The following is a 26,087-nucleotide window of genomic DNA, read 5'->3' on the forward strand; positions in this document are numbered from 1 at the left end:
CCGGAAACTAAGCGACAGCTGGCGGAAATGACGTATGTCTTGTTGATGCGAGGTGTTTTCTGGGAAAGTGTCATCTGGACGCCATTTCCACTCCAGACAGAGGAGGATAATAGTTTTGGAGAACCTGCGAGCTTTGAAGGTACAGCAGAGTTAAACTGTCTTTAGAATCAGTGCCCGTGTTTGCTTGAGAATGTCGTTATCGCTGTTAAAGTTCAGTTTTGTGCACAACGTCCAATGAAAAGAGCTGCTTCAGCAAGGAGCTCAGCTAGCTAGCTAGCACTGATGTTTGATTCGAAACATGTAAAGGGATTATCATAAATATAGTCAGATATAAGTAAGCACAAAGCTCATTTGGTTGCAACACGTAGCGAGTTCCGGGAGATGTGTGTCGACATCAAAAGCTGTGCAGCGTTATAGCATGTTGTTAGCCCTTTGGACTCACCTTGCCGAGCCTGACAAAGGCTGCGGTCCAGTATACATTTAGATGATTGAGTCCCTTGTTCACTGTCGGGATGTTTTTTCAATGGACAACCGAAGCTATTCAATATAGGGTTTGTCTCTCACTCAGCCTCCTGTCCATTTGCCACACCTCCGTTGCTGCCCACTTCTTGCGGTTCTGTCAGGTCTTAGGTGCTACTAAAACCTCAAATTTTGATGGAAGTTGTTTTTTTTAGGCGTTTGTTGCCGGAGAAACGGGAATTGGAATATTTGCCTTGTGTGTGTATATAGGACAGTGTGGACAATGCGTTGAATATTAACTATTGACAAATATCCATCCATCCATCCATTTTTTTCAATCCATGCTTCTCAAGACTATATCATGCTGATAAGCGATAACTTATTAATGTGTACTTTATAAATTTAGATTTAACTGTCATTTGTGCGGGCTGCATGGCAGTGGAGTGGTTAGCATGCAGGCCCCACAGCAAAGAGACCTGAGTTGGATTCCACCCTTGGCCATCTCTGTGTGGAGTTTGCATATTCTCCCCGCGCATGCGTGGGTTTTCTCCGGGTACTCCGGTTTCCTCCCACATTCCAAAAACATGCTAGGTTAATTGGCGATGTGAGTGTGAATGGTTGTTTGTCTATATGTGCTCTGTGATTGGCTGGCTGCCCGAAGACAGCTGGGATAGGCTCCAGCACGCCCGCAACCCTTGTAAGTATAAGCGGTACAAAATTAATGAATGAGTGTAATTTGTGCACATGCAGAGGTAAGATGGACTAGAACAATTTGACCAATGTCTGAATGAAATGTCATGACATCTCTACTATCAGGAAAACCAAAGTATAGGCTGCTGTGGCCCAGCAAGGTGCACTGTATTCGGACATATGTTCCAAGCAGCCGGAGTGACACCACAGAGGTTAGGAGAACCAGAGTTTATCACAGAGGGAGCCACCAGGTGTGGCCCAACAAGGTGCATTGCATTTGGGCACACGCTTCGAGCAGCTGGTGTGATGCTACGGAGGTCCCTGGCAAACCTTGTGCAGCAGCACAATAAGCCCCAGGTGTCACAAGGTTTTTTGTCTGCGTGATAGAAAAAGAAAAAAATGAGCACTTTATTTACTCATGCGCATAGTGCAATTAATCTCTCCTCATTGCAGCATTTTTTGTAATCTTCTGAGCTATTTTTAATCTTATCGGAGTATTTATCATTTTGGTTCATGCACCGCTTGTGATTTTAGTGACATAAAGTTGAAATTATTAAAGAAAAAAGACTTTAAAAATAATGTATAAAGCTGTAATTTTTATATTCAAAGTATTATGGGAAAAAAAGTCATAGTTACAAGAAGAAAGTAAAAAAAATGTAGGAAAATAAAAAACTATAATTTATGACCATATGGTGAAATAAGCCTTCTTATGAAAAAAGGTGCAATTACATTTTTTTAATTAATTTTTTATATGAAAATAATGGATAATGAATGAAAAATGTCTCATTAGTGTAGAGAACTATAGGAAAAAAAACTTAAAGCTGCAATATGAAAAACAAACAAAATTAATTAATTTTTTTTTAAATTAGGTGGGTAAAAAGTAAGGTGGCTCAGATTGATCGGCCACCAATCCGTATCAGACAATGTCATCCTGGTCCCAACCCCGTTGTACTTGCAAGGTAGGGGAAAAATTGGGTACCGCCTTAGTACGAATTTTGGAGCATGCAGACACTATGTAGCACTTTTAGTGCAGGACGAACTTTCGGTGTGTGCCCGTGAGCATGCACGTCGGCCACGGCACTTCTCCGGTTCCAAAGAGCTCCCACAGCTTGCGTGGACCGTGATGAGTAAGCATTTGAAATGCACGTTATGCACACTGATTTCAGCAATGGTGCCAAGCTGACTTAGGAGTGTCCGCATTTTTGTCTCCTCTCTGGGATGCCCAGGGCACAAAAGAGAGATTCTGGATGTGGCTGGAGGGGCCCAGCAGAGGTGGATAAACCATAAACCTGCTTTTCTTTCAGATTTTCAGTGTGAGAAGATGAGTTGTGGATCCCAGCATTTTGTTCATGTTTGGCTTGAAATAAGCTATGAAAATAGACAGACAGACAGAATACTATCAGGTAAATTGTTACAAAAAGGAGTAACTCTTGCTAATTTTAATTTTGTAAAAGTCACTCTCACAAGAAAAAAATTGTTGACCCCTAATTTTACTATGGCCTGTGGTGGAAAAAGTTCGGGCGCCCCGCTCAAAAGCATACTCAAGTTTAAATGGACTGTCTGCCACGTTTATGCGGCTGTCTAGAGGGTGCTGTCTTTCGAATGTGCTGCAAGCGTGATAACCTGCCCTCTTCCCGCTCCAAGCTCCGCCTCATGTAATACTGACCTTGTGATGCACAGACATGGTGGCAGCAAGCTTGCTAATTATGGATGACGATCAGCTGAAAGTGGAGAGCTCAAAACTGCACAAAACTGAAAATAGTTATACTAAAGTGAGAGCACAAAGGGAATAAAGCTAAAACTATAGTCTGCAATGTGTGACATACACACGCTCACTACATGTTTTTCCACTAAGTTGACGTGGGAAGCTTTTAGCATCAACGGAAATAACTACTCTGCTCACGCCTGTTCAAACATTTTGAAAAATGATGCAGAGTGTATTTGATGACTAAATTGTTTTTGATGCTGTTTTGACCTCAGACACAATGGCAAGCCCGGGTAAAGACAACTACAGGATGAAGAGCTACAAGAACAAGGCCTTGAATCCTCAAGAGATGCGTCGAAGGAGAGAGGAAGAAGGAATTCAGCTCCGCAAACAGAAACGAGAAGAGCAGGTAGCTCAGCACCTCATGACAATGTTAGCATTTCCTGGGTGTCGAAGGTTAATACGGCATCATCTCTCTCCACAGCTATTTAAGAGGAGAAATGTATGTGCGCCTTTAGTGGATGAGTCAATGTCAGAATGTCCCATCCAGGATCCTGACATCAGCTCCACCGTACCCGTTGCCAGCGTAAGTCCGGTAGCGTCATCGTCAAATCCCTTTAGCGTCATCGTCAAATCCCTTTGTCCACTTGTCTGATGTTGGCCACTGTACAGGATGGACTCATAACACCTGATATGATCCAGATGATCTTCTCCGAAGACCCGGACCACCAGTTAATTGCTACACAAAAATTCAGAAAACTGCTCTCCAAAGGTTTGTACAAGGGGGTGACGCAAAAAAAAAAACTGCATCATCTCTCGCCTCTAAACAGGCACAAAGAGGGCACACTCTCTACATTGGTTTGCGCGTCATAGAACAGTCAACAGAGTTTGTCTCTGTAGGGGCAGGGGGAGGCGGGGTTGCTAGCACAGCCAAAAAGAGTGGAGCCTCACGCGAAGTAATGCAAGGTAATGTAGTAGAAGCTCAGGAAGGAAAAAGACGAGGATAATGCCACACATACTGAATTTATTTTCAAGTGGTAGCCACATAAAAGGTAACAAAATGAACCTACTGACTGTCAACACTGACCGAGTCGTTGGATTGCCAACTAAATACCAATGAATCATAACAGAATGTCATGGCAAAAGAAATACTGCTTTATAACATTTGGGAAGCCAGCATTTCGGGAAATGCTGCAAATGTTTCACAGACTGTATGAATTGCCTGCGAGAAAATACACCAGAAATGCCAATTCCACAACTTTTACAGAGTGAAAGATGACATATTTAAGGAAATACTTAATTACTATGATATCTGATTGTTATTATATATTATAACTGGTTGATTTGGTCTCAAAAACATCAATTTATGGAACAATAACTTATATTTGTAACCCTAGGACTACCATACTTCTTGTTAGATTTTGCTCTTAATAGTTTGACTTTAGCCTTGTAAAATTCTGATTTGTCTGGTTTTGCTGTGTTTTTAATTGTTCTTTTTTAAAATATGTTAATAATGTGCCACAGGCCAATAAAGAAAGAGTTGCAGACTGCAAATGGCCCCTGGGCTGCACTTTGGACACTGTTGGACACTTAATTTCCCTGTGGGGAAATGTTCCAGTGGATCAATGACACTGCTAAAATTGTAAAAACGGAATCCCCATTGCATATTACATTTCTTTTCAAAACTTGCAGTAGATAGAAAATAGAAATAGTGAGCATTTGTACATCTTTATTGTGAGCATTTTTGTTTGGATTGATTGCAAACTACTGCAAGTTTATAAATAGTCATATACAAGTGAAGATTTAACTGGTTTCAGAATGTAGAAGAATACATTGACAGTTGAATACATTGAATACATTACAGTTGATTTTTTTGTTTTCAGAGCCCAACCCTCCCATAGATGAGGTTATTGCCACTCCCGGTGTTGTGAATCGCTTTGTAGAGTTTCTGAAGAGGAGTGAAAACTGCACATTGCAGGTAAAGAGCTTGCTTGGCCACACATGAAATTCTATTCCACTAAGACATGGAGGCACATCTCAGTGCATATTGTTTCAGTACAAATCACATAGACTAATTAAAAACACTGTGGAAGTTGATGCAATTCATTTTTTGAAAGCAAACCACGTGTTTGCAATATGTTAAGGTTTTCACAACATCACAGGAGTGTGACGAATCACAGCGGAGTGGGCGTGCCCGGAGGCGGGCCGTGGGTAAATTAAAACAGACTGTATAAAAGACTAGTATAAAAACTTTTCCCGCAAACTAATGTGCGCATGTCTGTGCCGTGCTTCCAATTACATTATTACTCTTCATAATATGATTTATTTATTTTCGTAAAATTGCGAAAATTTTTCTGCAACAATTACCTTTTTTTCCTCAATATTTAGATTTTTTTTTTCAACCATTTAACTTTTACAAAACAACTTTATTCATTGTTTTTTTTTCCAAACATTTCTTGTAATTTTGGCGCACGCAAGCTACAATTTTAACAAGATGAACAGCCATAGCTGCAGACTTGCTTAAGGGGTCGGTATGGCACAAAAAACAAAGTTTCTTGTAATTTTCATTTTTTTTAATAGCCATAATATTTTGACCTTGTGACCATAGTATAAAAACTTTTCCCGCAAACTAATGTGCGCATGTCTGTGCCGTGCTTCTAATGACATTATTATTATTATTATTATTATTATTATTCCTCATAATATGATTTATTTATTTTTGTACAATTGCGAAAATTCTTCTGCAACAATGATCTTTTTCTCTCAATATTTCAATTTTTTTTTCAACCATTTAACTTTTACAAAACAACTTTATTCATTGTTTTTTTCATGATATCACAACTGTATCTGAAATGAAGAAATATCTTTCTTTAATATTTTGACTTTGTTACTCAAATGATTTTATTTTTCCTCATTTACAATGTTACTCTCATAAAAATTAGGACTTTCTTTGATTGAAACATTTTTCTCTTAATATTTGTACTTTATTTTTGTGAAATCTCTGCAAATTTTTCCATGTTTGCTGTCCATTTTTTTAAATTATATTATTAGAATGTGCCGCAGGCAAATTGTACTGTTGCACTGTTATACATGTCACCGCTCAAACAGAATCATTTTCCACTTAGTACATACTGTTTGAGGTATTTATGAATGGAAAGGCCTGGCTTCATCACGAGACGGAGTTGCTGAATCGCCATTGACTCATATTGTCATTTCTTTCAGTTTGAGGCAGCCTGGGCATTAACCAACATTGCCTCGGGCACCTTCCTGCACACCAAAGTTGTCATTGAGACGGGCGCTGTGCCCATTTTCATTGAGCTGCTCAATTCGGAGTATGAGGACGTCCAGGAACAGGTGAAAACACACAATGATTCAATGTAGCAACAGCATTCTTAACATTACAGATTCATTATTTTAGATTCTAAAATACTCTATAGCAAGCCATTCCATTCTTAGTGTGGACTAAGAACGCGTTGGAATGAAGCAGGGCTGGGCGATATGGACCAAATTTCATATTCTGGTATGTTTAGGTTGAATATTGATATACAATATATATCCCAGGAATATATATATATCAGGAACCAAAAAGGGGGAGCACATCCTGCCAATTTTGGCTTCCCTGCATTGGTTGCCTGTTCGCTTTAGGATTGCTTTTCAGATTTTCATTAATTCATTCATTTTCTACCGCTTTTTCCTCACGGGGGTCGCGGAGGTGCTGGAGCCTATCCCCTGTTTTTATTCCTGTCTTTGGGCGAGAGGCGGGGTATTTTAAGATTTTATTGTTTGTTTTTAAGGCGTTGAATGGGCTGGCCCCCAAATACATATCTCGGACCTCATCCAAATTTACTCTCGAGGGCGGTCACTGAGATCCGAGGGCCAGCTCCAACTTGTGGTGCCAACTTTTTAATATTTTAATATCTATTTTACTATTTTATTTCTTATTTGACCTCTCCGTGAATCACCACCTTATCGTGGGGGAGGGGTTTGAGTGCCCGAGTGAGCTATGTTGTCTGGGGCTATATGCCCCTGGTAGGGTCTCCCAAGGCAAACAGGTCCGAGGTGACGGGACAGACCAAGAGTGATTCAGAAGACCCATATGAGCAAGAACGAGAGGAGAAAACGTACCTCGCCCGGATGTGGGATACCGGGGCCTCACCCTGGAGCCAGGCCCGGGGGAGGGGCTCGCAGGTGAGCGCCTGGTGGTCGGGCCTTCACCCGTGGAGCCCGGCCGGGCCCAGCCCGAAGAAGCCACACGGGATCTCCCCCTCGTAGACCCACCACCTACGGGGGCAAGCATAAGGGTCCGGTGCAATGTGTGTTGGGTGGCGGTCAAGGGCGGGGGCGTAGGCGACCTGGTCTTGGGCGGCCAACTCTGGTTCTTGGGACATGGAATGTCACTTTGCTGGTGGGGAAGGAACCTGAACTGAACTCTCAACGAGAGGTTGAGACATTCCGACTACACATAGTCGGACTCACCTCGACCCACAGTTTGGGTTCCGAAACCAAACTCCTCGAGAGGGGCTGGACCTTGTTCTACTCTGGAGTTGCTGCAGGGGAGAGGCGGCGAGCTGGTGTGGGCTTATTAATAGCCCCCCGGCTTGGTGCCTCTGTGTTGGAGTCAGCCCCGGTGAACGAGAGGGTCATTTCCCTACGCCTTCGGGCTGGGGAAAGGGTCCTGACTGTCATTTGTGCGTACGCACCAAATGGCAGTTCGGAGTACCCGGCCTTCTTGGAGTCCATCAGAGGGGTGCTGGAGAGCACCCCAGCTGGACTCCGTCATTCTACTGGGAGACTTCAACACCCATGTGGGCAATGACAGTGTGACCTGGAGGGGCGTGATTGGGAGGAACGGCCTCCCTGATCTGAACCCGTGCGGTGTGATGTTATTGGACTTCTGTGCGAACCACAGTTTGTCCATAACTAACACCATGTTTGAACATAGGGATGTCCATAAGTGCACTTGGCACCAGGACACCCTAGGCCGCAGGTCTATGATCGACTTTGTAGTCGTATCATCAGACCTGCGTCCGCATGTTCTGGACACACGAGTGAAGAGAGGGGCTGAGCTGTCAACTGATCACCACCTGGTGATGAGTTGGATTAGATGGCGGGGGAGGATGCTGGACAGACCTGGTAGACCCAAACGAGTAGTGAGGGTGTGCTGGGAACGTCTGGCAGAGTCTCCCGTTCGTTGTGCCTCCATTGCTGAGGCAGCTGACCGGAGCTGCGGCCGCAAGGCGGTCGGTGCCAGTCGCGGCAGCAGGCCCCGAACCCGATGGTGGACACCAGAGGTCAGGGCTGCCGTCAAGCTGAAGAAGGAGTCCTATCGAGCCTTGATGGCTTGTGGGACTCCGGAAGCAGCTGACAGGTACCGTCAGGCCAAATGGTTTGCGGCTTCGGCGGTTGTCGAGGCAAAAACTCGGGTGTGGGAGGAATTCAGTGAGGCCATGGAGCACGACTTTCGGTCAGCCTCGAAGAGGTTCTGGCAAACCATCCGGCGCCTCAGAAAAGGGAAGCAGTACCCAGTCCACACTGTTTACAGTGGAGACGGGGGCCTGCTGACCTCGACTGGGGATGTAGTCGGACGGTCGCCCTTCTCAATCCCACTGACATACCTTCCATAGAGGAAGCAGAGTCTGAGGACACATACGTGGACAGTGCCATCACTGTGACTGAGGTATCTGGGGTCGTTAAGACGCTCCTCAGTGGCAAAGCTCCGGGGGTGGACGAGTTCCGCCCAGAATTCCTCAAGGCTCTGGATGTTGAGGGACTGTCTTGGCTGACACGTCTCTTCACCATTGCATGGAAGTCGGGAACAATACCTTTGGATTGGCAGACCGGGGTGGTGGTCCCCCTTTTCAAGAAGGGTGACCGGAGGGTGTGTTCCAACTACAGGGGGATCACACTCCCCTGCCTCCCTGGGAAAGTCTATTCCAGGGTGCTGGAGAGAAGGGTACGACCGTTGGCCGAACCTCTGATACAGGAGGTCCAATGCGGTTTTCGTCCTGGTCGTGGAAGACTGGACCAGCTCTACACCCTCACGAGGGTGCTTGAGGGTGCATGGGAGTTTGCCCAACCAGTCTACATGTGCTTTGTGGACCTGGAAAAGGCATTCGACCGTGTCCCTCGTGGCGTCCTTTGGGGGGTGCTCCGGGAGTACGGGATTGGTGGCGCGTTACTACGTGCTATCCGGTCCTTGTACAAACGGGGCAGGAGTCTGGTTTGCATTGCCAGTAGTAAGTCGAGCCTGTTTCCAGTAAACGTTGGCCTCCGCCAAGGCTGCCCTTTGTCACCGATTCTGTTCACAATTTTCATGGACAGAATTTCTAGGCGCAGCCAAGGTGTTGAGGGAGTCCAGTTCGGGGGCCTTAGAATCTCATCTCTGCTATTTGCAGATGATGTGGTTCTTATGGCTTCTTCGGGCTGCGACCTTCAGCGTGTACTGGGACGGTTTGCATCTGAGTGTGAAGCTTCTGGGATGAGACTCAGTACCTCCTAATCAGAGGCCATGGTTCTCAGTCGGAAAAGGGTGGAGTGCTCCCTCCGGGTTGGGAATGAGGTCCTACCCCAGGTGGAGGAGTTTAAGTATCTCAGGGTCTTGTTCACGAGTGAGGGAAAGTGGGAGCGTGAGGTCGACAGATGGATCGGTGCAGCTTCGGCAGTAATGCGGTCGCTGTACCGGACCGTCGTGGTGAAAAGAATTTTCACAATTCAAATGTCTCACAATTTACCGGTCGATCTATGTTCCCACCCTCACCTATGGTCATGAGCTTTGGGTCATGACCGAAAGAATGAGATCGCGGATACAGGCGGCTGAAATGAGTTTCCTCCGTAGGGTAGCTGGACTCACCCTAAGAGATAGGGTGAGGAGCTCAGCCATCCGGGAGGGGCTCAGAGTAGAGCCGCTTCTCCTTCACATCGAGAGGAGTCAGTTGAGGTGGCTCAGGCATCTAGTCCGGATGCCTCCCGGACGCCTCCCTGGTGAGGTGTTCCGGGCATGCCCAGCCGGGAAAAGGCCCCGGGGCAGACCTAGGACACGCTGGAGGGACTATGTCTCACAGCTGGCCTGGGAACGCCTTGGTGTCCTCCCGGTGGAGCTGGAGGAAGTCTGGGCTTCCCTTCTAAGACTGCTGCCCCCGCGACCTGGACCCGGATAAGCGGAGGAAAATGGATGGATGGATTTCTTATTTGATATTTTAGTTTAAATTCAATTTGTGCCTTAATTTTTTGTATTTATTTTTACTTTTTATTTTACTAGTCTGTGCAGTAGTAGTGTAGTAATAGTGCGTAGTAAAGGGTTGCTCAAAGCTTACAGCTGCTCCCGGAGTGTAAACAATGGCATATGCAAGCTACAATTTTATAGCTGTTTTTTTTTTTTATAGTCTTTTTATATATTTTATAGTCATAGCTGCAGACTTGCTTAAAGGGTCGGTATGGCACAAAAAACAATAAGAACGTAATAAATAAAGCACATTTAAACTCTAAAACGCCTCTGCACCAAATTCTGTCTATATTCATATGAACCATATGCTTGTCCATTGCTGCCACGGGGTCGCAGTGGCTCATTAGGTGGAGGGCGTCGTCCAGTAACCAGAACGTTGTCCTTCACCCACCGGGCCACCTGACCACTGTGATGTCCCATATTGCTGTTTGCCCTTCATGCAAATACAGCTGAGACACGACTACGGATGTAAATCTCTGTGATGGACTATTCCATTCCATTGGAGAAACACACCTTATGATGTATATTTTATATAACCGAATGATTCGATTCTACGGTGTCAGGAAATTGGGAAGCTCTGGATTCGAATCTTCACTTGGGCTTCCCTGCGTGGGTTTTCTCCGGGTACTCCGGTTTCCTCCCATGTTACCAAAAAAACATGCATGTTAGGTTCATTGGCGACTCTAAATTGTCCATAGGTATCAGGGCTCTACATTAAAAACAAAAATTACTTGCCAATGGGGAATCGTTAAGGTGAGAACTACTTGCCCGAATATGCTGGTAATTCATCAGATAATAGTACTGATGCATTGTATTTGGAGGAATGTCTGAAACGTATGTTAACATGGCATGCCATACTACCTTACACATGGTAGTCGTAGTAAGCAGTGATATTTATAAGTTGTGCACCACAATGAAACATTATTGAATAGACACATTTGTGTACTAGCAAAGTGTTTTGAATCCAGAAAAAAATGCTCAATGGTCAAACAATAATTTGTGAAGCAAAGGAAAAATACACCGAGAAATGGAAGTGCTAGATTTTGTAGCTTGTGCAAAATCAGCACTTGGTATTGGATCTAATCGGTGGTGTTTCATTGTGACCACTTCAAATTGTCACAGCAATGTGATTCACTCACCTGTGCCATCATTTGATTTGCTGCCGCTAATAAAATACTTGTTTAGGAGGCACTGTTTCATCACTTTTTGCTGTTTTCCTTCACAAGTTGTTGAAGAATTAGACCATGTTGGCAGGGACGCCATGATAGATGTTTTCCTAGTCAAACCATCGCTGATTGGTTGATCGCCAACAAGAACGGGTGTGGGTAAAACGCGGACTGCGGACCGCGGTCTAAATAAACGATTCTGATTGGTCCGTTTCAAGATTTGCAAAGATTGGTTTGCAAATTACCACCGGAATTACGCAGTCCGTGTTTTACCAACACCCGACAAGAACCACTTTAAAAAAAACTCTTGGCAGTATGGCATGCCAAAGTGCACTTGCCCGATGGGAATATCACTGATTGGATTTACTTGCCCGAATTTTTTTTAACTTGCCCTGGGCCATCGGTACATCGTTATTGTCGAGCCCTGTGATGTATATTTAAAAAAAACGAACGATTCGATTCTACAGTGTCAGGAAATTGGGAAGCTCTGGGAGCTTGGGAAGCTTGCATTTTTTCTTTGTATCGTATCGGCCGATACGCCCGTGGGTTCGCCGATGTATTTTTGCACCGCATGATACAGAGTCAGGCATCCGCCAGGGCAGCTTAGTGTTGCCCCGGCTGCAGATAACCCCGCAACACATGTAGTCGCAGTACCCCGCCCCCACTGTTGAATCACATCAAGAGCGTGTTTTCACAAGTAATAGAGTAGCTTGCTTTTAACACTTTACTAAGCCCATCACAATTCACTGGGTGATCGCTAGGCATAACAGTTTAAGTCACGGTGTGACAACAAGAAAGCCCAAAAACATCACATACCAACACAAAAGACGAATAAAAGCACTCTCACTAGTTGAGCAGAACAAGAAAATCGGCCATCGGCTGAGGGTGATGGAAAAAAATCGGCATTGGCGCCAAAAAAAACATGCATGTTAGGTTCATTGGCGACTCTAAATTGTCCATACGTATCAATTTGAGTGTGAATGGTTGTCTATATGCGATTGGCTGGCGACCAGTCTAGGGTGTACCCCACCTCTTGCCGGAAGTCAGCTGGGATAGGCTCCAGCATATCCGTGACTCTAGTGAGGATGAGCAGCATAGAAAATGGATGAATGGATGGTTTGTAATGTATGTGTGGTGATCAGACTCGTAGTCCAGGAAGAGTTCTGCTGATCATAGTGTTTTGCAGGCGGTGTGGGCTTTGGGGAATATTGCTGGAGATAATGCAGAGTGCAGAGACTACGTGCTCAACTGTGACATCCTGCCCTTTCTCCAGCAGTATGTCCTTCCTCCTTGGTCACTGTTTTCTGTTCATGTGTTGCACACTCCGTAATGTTTTGTCCTGTTCTAGGTTGCTTGCAAAATCCAACCGTCTCACGACGACCCGAAATGCTGTTTGGGCTCTGTCCAACTTGTGCCGCGGGAAGAACCCCCCACCGGATTTTTCCAAGGTCAGTTGTCTCTGAGTTTGTATAATGCAGCTTTCATTTGAATGTGAATTTATCCTTCTTCCTTTAATGGGCACTAGGTGTCGCCATGCCTTAGTGTGCTGTCCAGGCTTCTTTTCAGCAGTGATCCTGATGTGCTAGCTGATGCTTGCTGGGCTCTGTCCTACCTGTCCGATGGACCCAACGAGAAGATCCAGACAGTAATTGACTCTGGAGTCTGTCGCAGGCTCGTGGAGCTGCTCATGTAAGATGAGATGCGACTACTAACTAGCTTACACGTTTGATTTATTTGGTTTTATTTGGTTTATTGCTTGCTACAGGGCGGCACGGCGGTCGAGTGGTTAGTGCGCAGACCTCACAGCTAGGAGACCAGGGTTCAATTTCACCCTCTGCCATCTCTGTGTGGAGTTTGCATGTTCTCCCTGTGTGGGTTTTCTCCGGGTTCTCCGGTTTCCTCCCACATTCCAAAAACATGCTAGGTTAATTGGCCACTCCAAATTGTCTATAGGTATGAATGTGAGTGTGAATGGTTGTTTGTCTATATGTGCCCTGTGATTGGCTGGCCACCAGTCCAGGGTGTACCCCACCTCTCGCCCGAAGACAGCTGGGATAGGCTCCAGCACCCCCGCGACCCTCGTGAGGAAAAGCGGTAGAAAATGAATGAATGAATGGTTTATTGTTTGCTACAGGGCGGCACGGCGGTCCAGTGGTTAGCGCGCAGACCTCACAGCTAGGAGACCAGGGTTCAATTCCACCCTCTGCCATCTCTGTGTGGAGTTTGCATGTTCTCCCCGTGCATGCATGGGTTTTCTCCGGGTACTCCGGTTTCCTCCCACATTCCAAAAACATGCTAGGTTAATTGGCCACTCCAAATTGTCCATAGGTATGAATGTGAGTGTGAATGGTTGTTTGTCTATATCTGAAGACAGCTGGGATAGGCTCCAGCACCCTTTTCCCTTTTCCTTACCCTCGTAAGGAAAAAGCGGTAGAAAATGAATGAATGAATGAATTGCTACATTCATGCTCAACTTTCATAAATGTGACAACCAAGGACCTGTTTTACGTCTTTACCACAAGTATGAGAAAGGCTGTATTAGTACAACCCGGCAGATATTAGCTCACCTTCTTAGTATATTGGACTGTGTACTGTAGTAGTACTGTGTGCTAAATGAAACGTACACCAGGAAAGTAAATATTGGATCTCATCTTAGTCTAACTGATTAAAGAGCGACATGGCCGACAGAAAGCATTATGTGAAGCGAGAAAACAAATATCTCTGGTCAAAAAAGCAAATAAAAAGCATCACAGATGAAATGATTGTACAAAAAAGATGGTTTGATAAAAATCGATTATCTCTGTACCTAAGTCACACTAAAATTATGCTGAAAGATTATCTCCCTGTTTGCATGAATCACCAACTTTGCACAGATAATTGAAAAATAATTAGTCATATAGATCACTTACACACATACAAAGTACACATTCTTTGGAATAATAATAAATATAGCAACTTCTCATTGTTCATTCATTCATTTTCTACCGCTGGTCCTCACAAGGGTCGCGTCTTCAGGCGAGAAGTACACCCTGGGTGGAATCGAACTCCGGCCTCCTAGCTGTGAGGTCTGCGCGCTAACCACTCTTTAGGTTAGGGGAAAGGTTATATGAGAATAAAGTACACATATTGTGTGAATAAAAAGAAAATGTTCAAGAAGAAAGTTTAAATAGTTGGGAAATAAAAAAAACTGCTATAATTTTATGAGAAATAAAGTAAAAATATTACAACAAAATACACAGTTTAACAAGAATAGACTCCTAATGAGGAAAATGTCATTCTATTAGCATAGAGTTGAATATTAAATGAACAATACAGTATTTTTTGTAATAAGTAGTAATATGAGAAAACAAATAGTGATAATTTTCAGAAAATTCGACTGCGGAAAAAGTTGGAATATTGTGGGAGTAAAGACAAAATATTACAGCAGTAAAATCATCATTTTGAGAAGAATATTTACAAGAAGTTGGAATAACTTGGGGGGGCTGCAGAAAGGTAAAGAAACAATATTAAGAGAAAGAAGTTGCATTTTTCTGAGAATAAACTCGTAATATTATGAGGAAAAGTATAGCCGTTTTAGTTTAGAGTTTTAGCTTAGAGTTTAAATATTCAAAGAAGCAATAGATCTTTTTCTAAAGTCATATCAATCAATCAAACTTTATTTGATTTATTTGAACACTTTTCATACATAGAATGTAGCACAAAGTGCTTTACATGTTCAAAAAGAAAGACAACAACAAGACACATAGACACACACATAAGAAGTTTGTTTGCATGAGTTCAGAGGAACCAGTTCAGGAAGTACTGCCATCTGCGCTGGGGGCCGCCCACGGCCCAGGCCATGATGCCGCAACTCAGGGGCCCAACACACTGAAATGTAGGCAGGCGACCCACAGCGCTGGAGTGGGGCACCGCCACAGAGCTCCCAGCCACCCCAGTCGGTAAGCCCCACGAGAGGAGACACCCCAGCCCCCAGCGCAGAGAGCCCCCACTGAGGAAACACTGGATATATGGGATAAAAAATATAAAAAAAATAATAATAAAAAGAAAAAAATATTCATTTTCTACCGCTTTTCCTCACGAGGGTCGCGGGGGGTGCTGGAGCCTTTCCCAGCTGTCTTCGGGCGTAAGGCGGGGTACACCCTAGACTGGTCGCCAGCCAATCACAGGGCACATATAGACAAACAACCATTCACACTCACATTCATACCTATGGACAATTTGGAGTCGCCAATTAACCTAGCATGTTTTTGGAATGTGGGAGGAAACCGGAGAAAACCCACGCATGCACGGGGAGAACATGCAAACTCCACACAGAGATGCCCGAGGGTGGTCTCCTAGCTGTGAGGTCTGCGTGCTAACCCCTAGACCACCGTGCCGCCCAGAAAAAAATATAAAAACAAAAAATAAGAATATAGAAAGTATATATAGAAATAATGACATAAGTAAAATATATATAAAAACATTAACAAAAACTAAAATAAGCATGTGTAAAAATATAAAAACATTTGGTTAAGATCCAAAACAAAAGGTATAGGGTATAAAATAACCATAAGTTAAAAGTCAAGTTCAAAGGGTAAAAAAAAGAGTATACTAAGAACATGAGTTAAAAGCCAAATTAAATAGGTGGGTCTTGAGCCTATTTTTAAAAATCTCAACGTTCTCTACGGCCCTCAGGTCCTCCGGGAATACATAACAGACCAGTGTCGGAAGACCTGAGGGTCCGCGAGGGTTCGTAACTTAAAAGCAATTCAGAAAGATAAGAAGGCCCACAACCCCTAAGACATTTAAAAACTGTTAAGAGAACCTTAAAATCGATCCTGAAACATACAGGGAATATGAGAAAATGAAAATTATGTTGTAATTTTTCAGAAAATGAGGTTGTGGAAAAAGGAAGAATATAAAGGCCCCTTCGAGGCTGTTTTGTGATTAAGGGCTATATAAATAAACTTGACTTAAAGTCCAAATATTCTCAGAATAAAGTCTATTTTTAAAATATTACAAGAAAAAACATGAAAAAAGGATGTTTTTATGTCGACTGTCATGCTGCAAGACACATCTTCAGAGATTGGCTGAGTCCTAGAGGTTCTCATCCAAGACTATGAGGCCATAGAACAGGGGTCTCAAACTCAATTTACCTGGGGGCCACTGGAGCTAGGGTCTTTGCAAGGCTGGGCCGCATCAGGTTTTCCACAAAAAAAAAACGCATTTATTAAAAACAGAAAAATATACAAACTTTTTCAGTACTTTGGTTCCGATTTTCTACAATAAAAGCTCTGATAAAACATTCCACTGTTCTCAAATATCTTAATTTTTATTTTTCTACACAAAATGAGATGGAAAATAAATAATCAAATCAAGAATAAAGAAAATCAATCAATCAGTAATAAATAAATATAATAATAATAAAACGGCAAATAATAAAAACTTAAGAAACCACATAAAGTTGGTGGGTAGACAAATGATTTTTTTCAGATTAAAATGAACAAAGTATTATTAGAGCCCTGTAGACATGACAAAACACGACTATAGTCACATTTATACTCTTTTTATTTACAACATATTGCGCAACTGCAGGGTCTTGGGACACATGCTAACTCGCAAACTAGAGAGCTAGCGACCTAAACGGTAGCCTTCAAGTTATTTCCTTTAAACTTAAAATAGCCAAAAACTTACCACTTCCACATGGATAGGGAGGATAACTATTAACAGTTATTTAACCTTTACCATGAACATTAATCAAACGTAATAATTTTTTCTGGGTACATGATACCATACAGCAGGGGTCCCCAAACTTTTTCCAGTGAGGGCCACATGACTTTTCCCTCCTCTGAAGGGGAGGCAGGGTCAGGGTAGTTTGTTTGTTTGTTTGTTTATGTTCTATGACTGAGGCAAAGTGTGTTTGTAGTAACGTTGCTCACAATAGGTTACCATTTCCAGTTCTATGACAGAAAAATGTACATGCTTTATTGTTCAAGGGGCCGGGTCAAATGTGGAAGTGGGCCGTGTCCGGCCCCTGGGCCTTAGTTTGGGGACCACTGCCATACAGCATCCATATCAAACTTGCGTGGGCCGCACTAACATTAAACTTTCATATCAAGGCGGGGGCCTCAAACTAGTGTCCTGCAGGCCACATTTGGCCCGCGGGCCGCGTGTTTGAGACCCCTGCCATAGAAGGAAATACCCTTTGTAATTCTTGTGTGCAAAACAGAGGAGTGTTAAATGGTGACTTTTAATGGCGTATATTCTGTCTGTTCACAGGCACGGCGACTATAAGGTGGTGTCTCCTGCTTTGCGTGCGGTGGGCAACATCGTTACAGGAGATGACATTCAGACTCAGGTCCATCTAATAACTTGGCTAACGTCGTGGTGAATCCTATGTACGAACACTAAATGTTTGCTGTCTGCTATTGGTCGCCCCAGGTGATCTTGAACTGTGCAGCGCTGCCTTGTTTACTACACTTGCTTAGCAGTCCCAAGGAGTCAATCAAAAAGGAGGCCTGCTGGACCGTGTCCAACATCACTGCCGGAAACAGAGCTCAGATTCAAGTCAATGTCTCATTTTTAAGATGTTTGCTGCATCCTGTTACTGTAGCTTGACGTCCCTTCTCTTACCAGAATGTGATTGATGCCAACATCTTCCCAGTACTGATTGAGATCCTTCAGAAGGCAGAGTTCCGCACAAGGAAAGAGGCAGCGTGGGCAATCACCAACGCCACCTCCGGTGGCACCCCTGCACAAATACGGTACCAAATGTTTGCCATGTTGGGGTAGCTTGAAGTGTATTAGGGTTATTTGGTGTTTCTTTTTCTGCATTCCATTCAGTTTGTGTAAGATCTCAACATGGGCCAAACCTGTTATTTCGTGCAGCAATGGTAACCTGGCCAAAACCTACAATTCAACCATATTGAGTGCAGCTTCAAGATGGAGGGACCTTCTGTTTGTTTAGACCAGTTCTTCCCTAACTTTTTACAGTGGCGTACCCCTTAACCTTCCTTTTATGTTAGCTTTCTGGTATCATCTCTTATGTTACCGGGTCGGTTTTGACCCATGCATTAAATCAGCTATAAAATACACTAAAAACAATAAGTTACCATCAAATTTGCTTCTCATGTCTTGGTTACCTTCTTAGGCTTCCTCATCCATGAAAATGTTGCTTTTAATACTTTTGGTGTGGGCATGTAGGCCTTTTTTGTCACTATACCCCTCCATTTCAATTTCCAAAAATCAAATGAATCAAATGAAAAGTCAAATGAACCTCAAAAGAATCATATTCATAAATTGAAGGTTCTTTTGTTACTGGCTATTACTGAGGGATATAGAACATATCTCTTAAATCAGTTTTATTTATTTTCTCATTTTAGTATTAATCGCTAAAGAAACATCTATGGTGTTGGGGTGAATTTTGACCCATTTATATTCATGTCAAGAAAAGGTAGAAAAAGTTGTTTTTTTCAGCAACAGAACTTTAGTATAAAGTGAAATGAAAAAGCAGAACAGGTCCAGATCTTGGTTCACTGTACTTCTTGCCATTCTTTCCATGATCCAAATTGTAAATGTGAAATCAGCCATCAGTCAAATGAGTGAATTCACCTCACATGCCTGGACCTTGTTTTTCTGCTGGTATACTGGAAAGCGGTCAAAATGAGAATCCCCTGAAGCTTCCATGATGAGAGGAGGAGCTGGTTGTCATTGTGTTGGCTAATTGTACACTTATGATTTCAGTTTTGGCTCAAAATGTTGCTTTATAGTCATATTATTATAACCGGGTCCAAACCGACCCTAACAATACAGTGGTCATAATTTCAACCAGACCATTTTAAAATGTAGTAAAATTTATTTTTTTGGTTTTATTTTGTTGAAATAGAGTTTCCTGACAAAGTCCAAAAGCCTTGATGCAATAAACAAATGTTATTTGATTCTTTTTATGCATTAAAATGGTGCTGACCCGAACACAAGAGGAGGGTTAAGACATTTGACCTGAAGCCATGTAACCTTAAAAAACATAAAACTTTCAATATTATCACTCGAACAATAGTCTTTTATTGCTGCTTTCAATTATCTTACAAACGGGCACAATAATAACATGCAGGAATAATAATAATGACCATAATAATAATAATAGCCCACAAAAAGTTAACACTCAACCCCTGACATCACATCCTGTCCACTTGTCCACCTGTCCACATCTGTCCTAAATCTTAAAGGTAAACTGTCTTAAATGGCTTGTTTTCTGTGATTTTAAATACAATATTGGGTAATATGAATGTAAAGGTGACTATATTTCATGTCTAAAGGGCTCTAATAATGTAAAAAACTAAAACAAATTAGAAGATCATAAAAACTTTTCTATGCTGTACCTATGAAAATATTGAATTTATAATTCTCATTGGGAGTGACCAGGATGGATAGGATCAGGAACGAGTACATCAGAGGGACATTACATGTCAGAGGCCTTGGAGATAAAGTCAGAGAGGCCAGCAACCCCTGAAGGGAAAAACCCAAAGAGAAAGAAGCTAAAGAAGGAATCTTTGGAAATGTGCTTATCATAGTCGGGTCTGGAAGCAATTAACCCCTGATAAATAAAGTTTTAATTTCATTTGAGGCAAATTACGGAGGCTGACAGGCCTTCTTTAATAGTCCTTTGTATGGGAGAGTACATTGGTGGAGCTTTAGCGGGACATTAGGTGAGGGAGCAAGTAGTCGCCAGACCCTTTGTTTTCCTGGTCATGTCGTCCAATTAATTCAGTTATTTTCGGTTATGAGCTTAGCCTTCTGACTGTCATGCACAGACGGGCGAGTGTTAGACATACGGCTACGTTAGCTGCTGTTTGATGATCGCACCATGAGCCTCGAACTCACCATACTCCTGTTTGTTGACGCCCAAGACGTTAGTTAGGGTAAGACACCACAATGCACGCAGAGATTGCATTTGATTTTTCACCAAAAGTTGGAATTTGTCCAAAAAGTACACGAAGTGCATAAAAAACAGAATTCGAACATTTACCATATGCACACATAATCCTCAGTCATGAATGAAAACTCCTGCGGAACTATTTTTCCCTTTTTTGTGTGGTCAGGTACCTGGTTTCTTTGAACACGATCAAGCCCATGTGTGACCTTCTCACGGTGATGGACTCCAAGATCGTGCAGGTGTCACTTAATGGTCTGGAGAATATCCTCCGACTGGGAGAGCAGGAGGCCAAACAGAACGGAACGGGCATCAACCCTTACTGTGCTCTTATTGAGGAGGCTTATGGTAAAGTTCTACACCTGAACACACCTTAACACTTGTTAGACGAAAGAATCTTCATACAAACCATGACCACGGAATGTAGGGATTTAGCTTTGTATTGCTTGGTGTATACCAGTGCTTCTCAACTGATACCTCCTGAAAGGGGGGGTGCGAGAGGGTTCATTTTAATGCAGACCTACCAACATGTACACATGTATAGTACTCAAGATGCTATTTGACTCCTGAATATGCTTGTATGCTCTCTATTTTGTTGCATTTCCCCGTTTTCACTTTCAAGTTCAGATAAATGAATAAATATCAGTTTCTCTAGTGTTTCAAATTTGGGGCCCAGGCAAAAATTGTCCCTTGACATGACAGAATGTATTAGTGTATTATTTTATTATTTATTGTCTTACGTTTGTATTTTTTATTTTATTTTTTATTTTATTTTTTATTTTTTTATTGAGAAGCACTGGTGTATACATAGCGGTCTATGACTTGCATTTCTCTGCAAAAAGCCCTAGGGGGTAGTGTTTTCCTGAGAGTGAGCAACTACAACTCTTGTTCACTAGCTATTGAGCTTCCTGTGTAGTCATAGCAAACAATTCCTGGGTTGATTGATCAGATATCGGCAAAAAACAAAACAAAATTTGATTGTATCGGTCTGCATGTTAAATCTCCGATGAATTGGCACTCCTGACACAAGCAGTCGATTCCAGACTGTGTATGATTAGTACTTCAACATTCCACACTCCCTCCGGGTTGGGAATGAGGTCCTGCCCCAGGTGGAGGAGTTTAAGTATGTCGGGGTTTTGTTCACGAGTGAGGGAAGGTGGGAGCGTGAGGTCGACAGACGGATCGGTGCAGCCTCAGCAGTAATGCGGTCGCTGTACCGGACCGTCGTGGTGAAAAGAGAGCTGAACCGGAGGGCAAAGCTCTCAATTTATCGGTGGATCTATGTTCCCACCCTCACCTATGGTCATGAGCTTTGGGTCATGACCCAAAGAATGAGATGGCGGATACAGGCGGCTGAAATGAGTTTCCTCCGTAGGGTAGATGGACTCACCCTAAGAGTTAAGGTGAGGAGCTCAGTCATCCGGGAGGGGTTCAGAGTAAAGCCGCTTCTCCTTCACATGGAGAGGAGTCAGTTGAGGTGGGTCGGGCATCTAGTCCGGATGCCTCCCGGACGCCTCCCTGGTGAGGTGTTCCGGGCATGCCCAGCCAGGAAAAGGCCCCGGGGCAGACCTAGGACAAGCTGGAGGGATTATGTCTCACAGCTGGCCTGGGAACGCCTTGGAGTGCTCCCGGTGGAGCTGGAGGAGGGGGCCGGGGACCGGGAAGTCTGGGCTTCCCTACTAAGACTGCTGCCCCCGCAACCCTGACCCGGATAAGCGGAGGAAAATGGATGGATGGATTTATGATTTGTGTTGATATCGGTATTGGACGATCTTCAAGGCAGTGTCATATCGGGAGATACCGAGGGAGGGTGACACCCCATGTTGCGCCCATGTGACCTAGTCTGCTAGTCTTCCAGTGTGACGCTGATGGGACACATTCAACACAGCCGCATAAACACTCACTATCTTTGTACAACGGTTGGCAGATGAATGCAAATAACAGTTTTGATTCCATTTCCTAATGATTATTGAGTCCAATGCTTTCAAACGGCAGGGTTAAACCACGTTTGCATGGTTTAAATAATGGCGCTAACCAGAGTTCTTTTTTGTTCTTTCATCAGAAAAAAATAGATGTCTATAGACACATTTGGCAGTGAATGAAACCTTTGAACTGATAGCTTTTGGGTTTCCAAATCGAGCTCCTAACTAAACGCAGTGCTCGATTTTTTTTAAAACAAAATGTCAACGTGATCAAGAGTCACATTAGTAGTCTGAAGACCAGAAGCTCAACAAATGACTCTAGCTGTCTATCTAGCTGCTGCCAATTAATTAATCAAAGTGGCAAAGTGTGTTTGCTAAGAGTACATGTCAACTGTTTTTTTTTGTGATTGGCTTTGAAAGGTATTTATCAGTGCCGCCGTCGAGTCGACTGGTCGAGTGGTTAGCGTGCAGACCTCACAGCGAGGAGACCAGGGTTCAATTCCACCCTTGTTTGCATGTTCTCCCCGTGCATGCGTGGGTTTTCTCCAGGTACTCCGGTTTCCTCCCACATTCCAAAAAAAACATGCTAGGTTAATTAGTGACTCCAAATTGTCCATAGGTATGAATGTGAGTGTGAATGGTTGTTTCTGCCCTGTGATTGGCTGGCCAATGTACCCCGCCTTTCGCGCGAAGACAGCTGGGATAGGCTCCAGCACCCCAGCAACCCTTGTGAGGATAAGCGGTAGAAACACCAAAAACGTCTCAAGAACTCATGTTCCAAAACAAACAGGAAGTCAGCCATTTTATCTGTAGTGGCCATTTTGGGTATAAACTAGCACTGGTACTGACAAACTAGTCTTAAGGACTTTGAGCAGATGAACCCAAATGAAAATCAAAGAAACAAGACTTTTGGGGGTGATATATTGCAAACTAACTCGCCCAAAGAGAGCTGGGATAGGCTCTGGCAAAGCCGCGACCCAAGTGAGGATAAGCGGCATAGAAAATGGATGGATGGAAGGAATTTAAAAACAACCATTTTTTTATTGTTTATGTTGTTATACTGGGCTGCACGGCGGACGAGGGATTAGTGCGCAGACCTCACAGCTAGGAGACCAGGGTTCAATTCCACACTCGGCCATCTCTGTGTGGAGTTTGCATGTTCTCCCTGTGCATGCGTGGGTTTTCTCCGGGTACTCCGGTTTCTTCCTACATTCCAAAAACATGCTCGGTCAATTGCCGACTCCGACTCTGCCGACTCAAATTCTCCAATGTGAATGTGAATGGTTGTTTGTCTATATGTGCCCTGTGATTGCCTGGCGACCAGTCCAGGGTGTACCCCGCCTCTCGCCCGAAGACAGCTGGGATAGGCTCCAGCACCCCCGTGACCCTTGTGAGGATAAGCGGTAGAAAATGAAGGAATGAATGTTTTTTATGGAAATCAGACAATATTGATTGGTAGCTGATTTATCTGAGTATCTCTAATATTTTACTTATTTTGTTCGGTGGAATGTTGGAAAATGTTATATTACTCAAAACACTCAACACTAATCCGCAATGGTGGGTATGCGAGTTCCCCGTGTAACACTGTTTGAGTTTGGTTGTAATAAACTCCTTTGGTTCTACGTTTCTTTGCGCAAGAGGCACAAAGAGGGGATGATGCAACTCCACAATAGAAGAGATCATGTTGTATGCATTTTTAAGCCGCAAAAAACAACCACAAGGTGGCAGAAGTGTATTTTATAAGAGCCCGGCCTGCATCTCTCCCATAGAAATACTCTCTTGGGGCAACCAGGGAGTGAAAAGGCATCTGGATGTTACGCATTGAAATTGCAACGCATAAATGCGCAAACATGTGAACACACATTTCAGTTGCAAATGTAAAAAAAATTTTATGGTTTATATTTGTAAGAAAATGGTTATTGTCACGTAAAACTACAATATTTTGGAGTTGCTCATGTTGTGGCATCGTTGTTTTGACATTTTGACTAAATATATATATATGATACATTTGTGAAAAGTTGCACAAAAAGCCTTTATTCCTTCTCTTTTTTTGGTTGATATTTTATTGCAAATTACATATGTTCAACTTCTGATTACTAAAGAACCAAATGGTTTTTTTTTCCTGATGAAAGATGAGAGTCTAATCTTTTGGTATATAGCCATGTCTATGTGCCTTGAAAAATCAGTTAAAATCCTAAAAAACGTCCAGTACCAAGAGTTGATTTAGCTAGCAGTAGCAGGCACACTAGCATCCATGAGGTCTGATTCTGGGGGGTTTCATGATTGGCACATCTCTGCTGCTTCAGGCCTGGACAAGATCGAATTCCTGCAGAGCCACGAGAACCAGGAGATCTACCAGAAGGCCTTCGACCTGATTGAACACTACTTCGGCGTGGATGAGGAGGACGCCAGCCTGGCACCACAGGTGGACCAGGGCCAGGGCCAGTTTATCTTTCAGCAGCAGGAGGGACCCATGGAGGGTTTCCAGCTCTAACCCAGACCTCAAGGATTCGTACCTTGGCCACATGTTCACATCCTCAATGTCTTACAATGAAACTCGTGGGGTGTGATTACTGAGATACTGTGGGCAAATTGATGTTGCCCTGGCATGTGGGGGGCCTGGAGGGGCACTAGTCCCCATGCCGCTGAACAACTCCCCGTTTGGATATAATTCTGCTACAATTGTATCTTTTTTGGCTTCCTGTGATATTATTTGTACGATTCTGAATTGTGTCAATGCTACTTGTGTTACAGTTGGAATACTAGTTAGTATACATATCTCTATTTGAATGTGTAACTACCTCTACAGTCCTCAGACACACAGACACGGAGGATAAATCAGTGAGCAGGTGGTGTTTTTCTTCTTTTATTCTAATGCAAAATGTTGCAGCAGGTAGCGGATGGAAATGCAGTGCAAGTTGTAAGCCTTCCTGTTGATGGGCGCTGCCTTTATTTCCTTTATTACTCATCCGAGAGTAGCGCCTCTTTCTGTTCAAGATGAACATACGTGACAGAATTGGCTAATGTGTCGTGTTTTAGTATTGCAGTTCATTCATCAATACATTTAATGCCTTTCTGCAACATCACTGATGTTTATTGATGCAGCCGGATTGAATTGGAGGGCTTTGTTTATCGCACATGTTGAAGTAGTCCGCTTCTCTTTAATACCTCCATTCATTGATAATGATCAGGTGTCCTTCGTCAGAGGGCATGCTTCTCACCCATTGGGCTGTTGAGTTTCCTATCGTGACGTTCATCCTGAAAAATAAAGTCCTGCCTGAGACCAACACCGCCTGCTCCTTTAATTGACACGTAGGATCACGTCGGGGTGGTAGTTTGGTCTCAAGCAGGACTTTATTCAACACAAGGACAAGACAGGATGCATCTAACACCATCCATCCACTATGCTACTTATCCTCATTAGGATCCCTGCTGTCTTTGGGCTATAGGCGGGGTAAACCCTGGACTGCCAGCCAATCACAGGGCACATATAGACAAACAACCATTCACACTCACATTCATACCTATGGACAATTTAGAGTCGCCAATGTTTTTGGAATGACTCCACACAGAGATGCCCAAGCGGAGAATTGAACCCGGGTCTTCCCTGTATGGCCAACATGCCAACCACCCGGGTCCATCTAATACTTGCGCAAACACAGTCCACAGACCACGCCCTCCAAACCAACAACAACCCAATGGGTGAGAGGCATGCCCTCTCGTGTCCGCCACGGCATGCATATTGGATTGTCTTTATATATGAAGTTGGTGGATGAAGTGTTCTTTTTCTACTTTAGTCATTTGACATCAATATTTCCTGCGCGTAAAGTGATTACTGATTCATGTCAATTGACGGAAAACGTGAAATGCTCTATATTTGCAAGAAATAGAAAATATTTGTAATGCTGAATTTATTTCATCTAGGCCATTCTACAGTGTATAGTTTTCTAATATTTGTGGTTTGTAAGATTGTATAGACACTAGGGCTGTCAATCATTAAAATATTGAATTGCGA

General features: G+C 43.4%; 1 protein-coding gene across 1 annotated transcript; it reads left to right on the plus strand.

Moving 5' to 3' along the window:
• The first annotated feature begins 1 nt into the window (after window position 1).
• Window positions 2–26,087, plus strand: kpna5 (karyopherin alpha 5 (importin alpha 6)). The gene is made up of 14 exons (XM_058053893.2): window positions 2–139; window positions 3,130–3,263; window positions 3,339–3,440; window positions 3,527–3,626; window positions 4,738–4,832; window positions 6,077–6,208; window positions 12,429–12,517; window positions 12,591–12,690; window positions 12,768–12,931; window positions 17,501–17,579; window positions 17,663–17,788; window positions 17,858–17,985; window positions 20,320–20,498; window positions 24,379–26,087. The coding sequence occupies exons 1-14, from the start codon at window positions 28–30 to the stop codon at window positions 24,564–24,566; spliced, it is 1,728 nt and encodes a 575-aa protein (XP_057909876.2). The 5' UTR covers window positions 2–27; the 3' UTR covers window positions 24,567–26,087.

This window comes from Doryrhamphus excisus, linkage group LG5 (assembly GCF_037039965.1).
Source record: "Doryrhamphus excisus strain RoL-2023G ecotype Guam linkage group LG5, RoL_Dexc_Guam_v1.1, whole genome shotgun sequence".
Classification (NCBI taxonomy): domain Eukaryota; kingdom Metazoa; phylum Chordata; class Actinopteri; order Syngnathiformes; family Syngnathidae; genus Doryrhamphus; species Doryrhamphus excisus.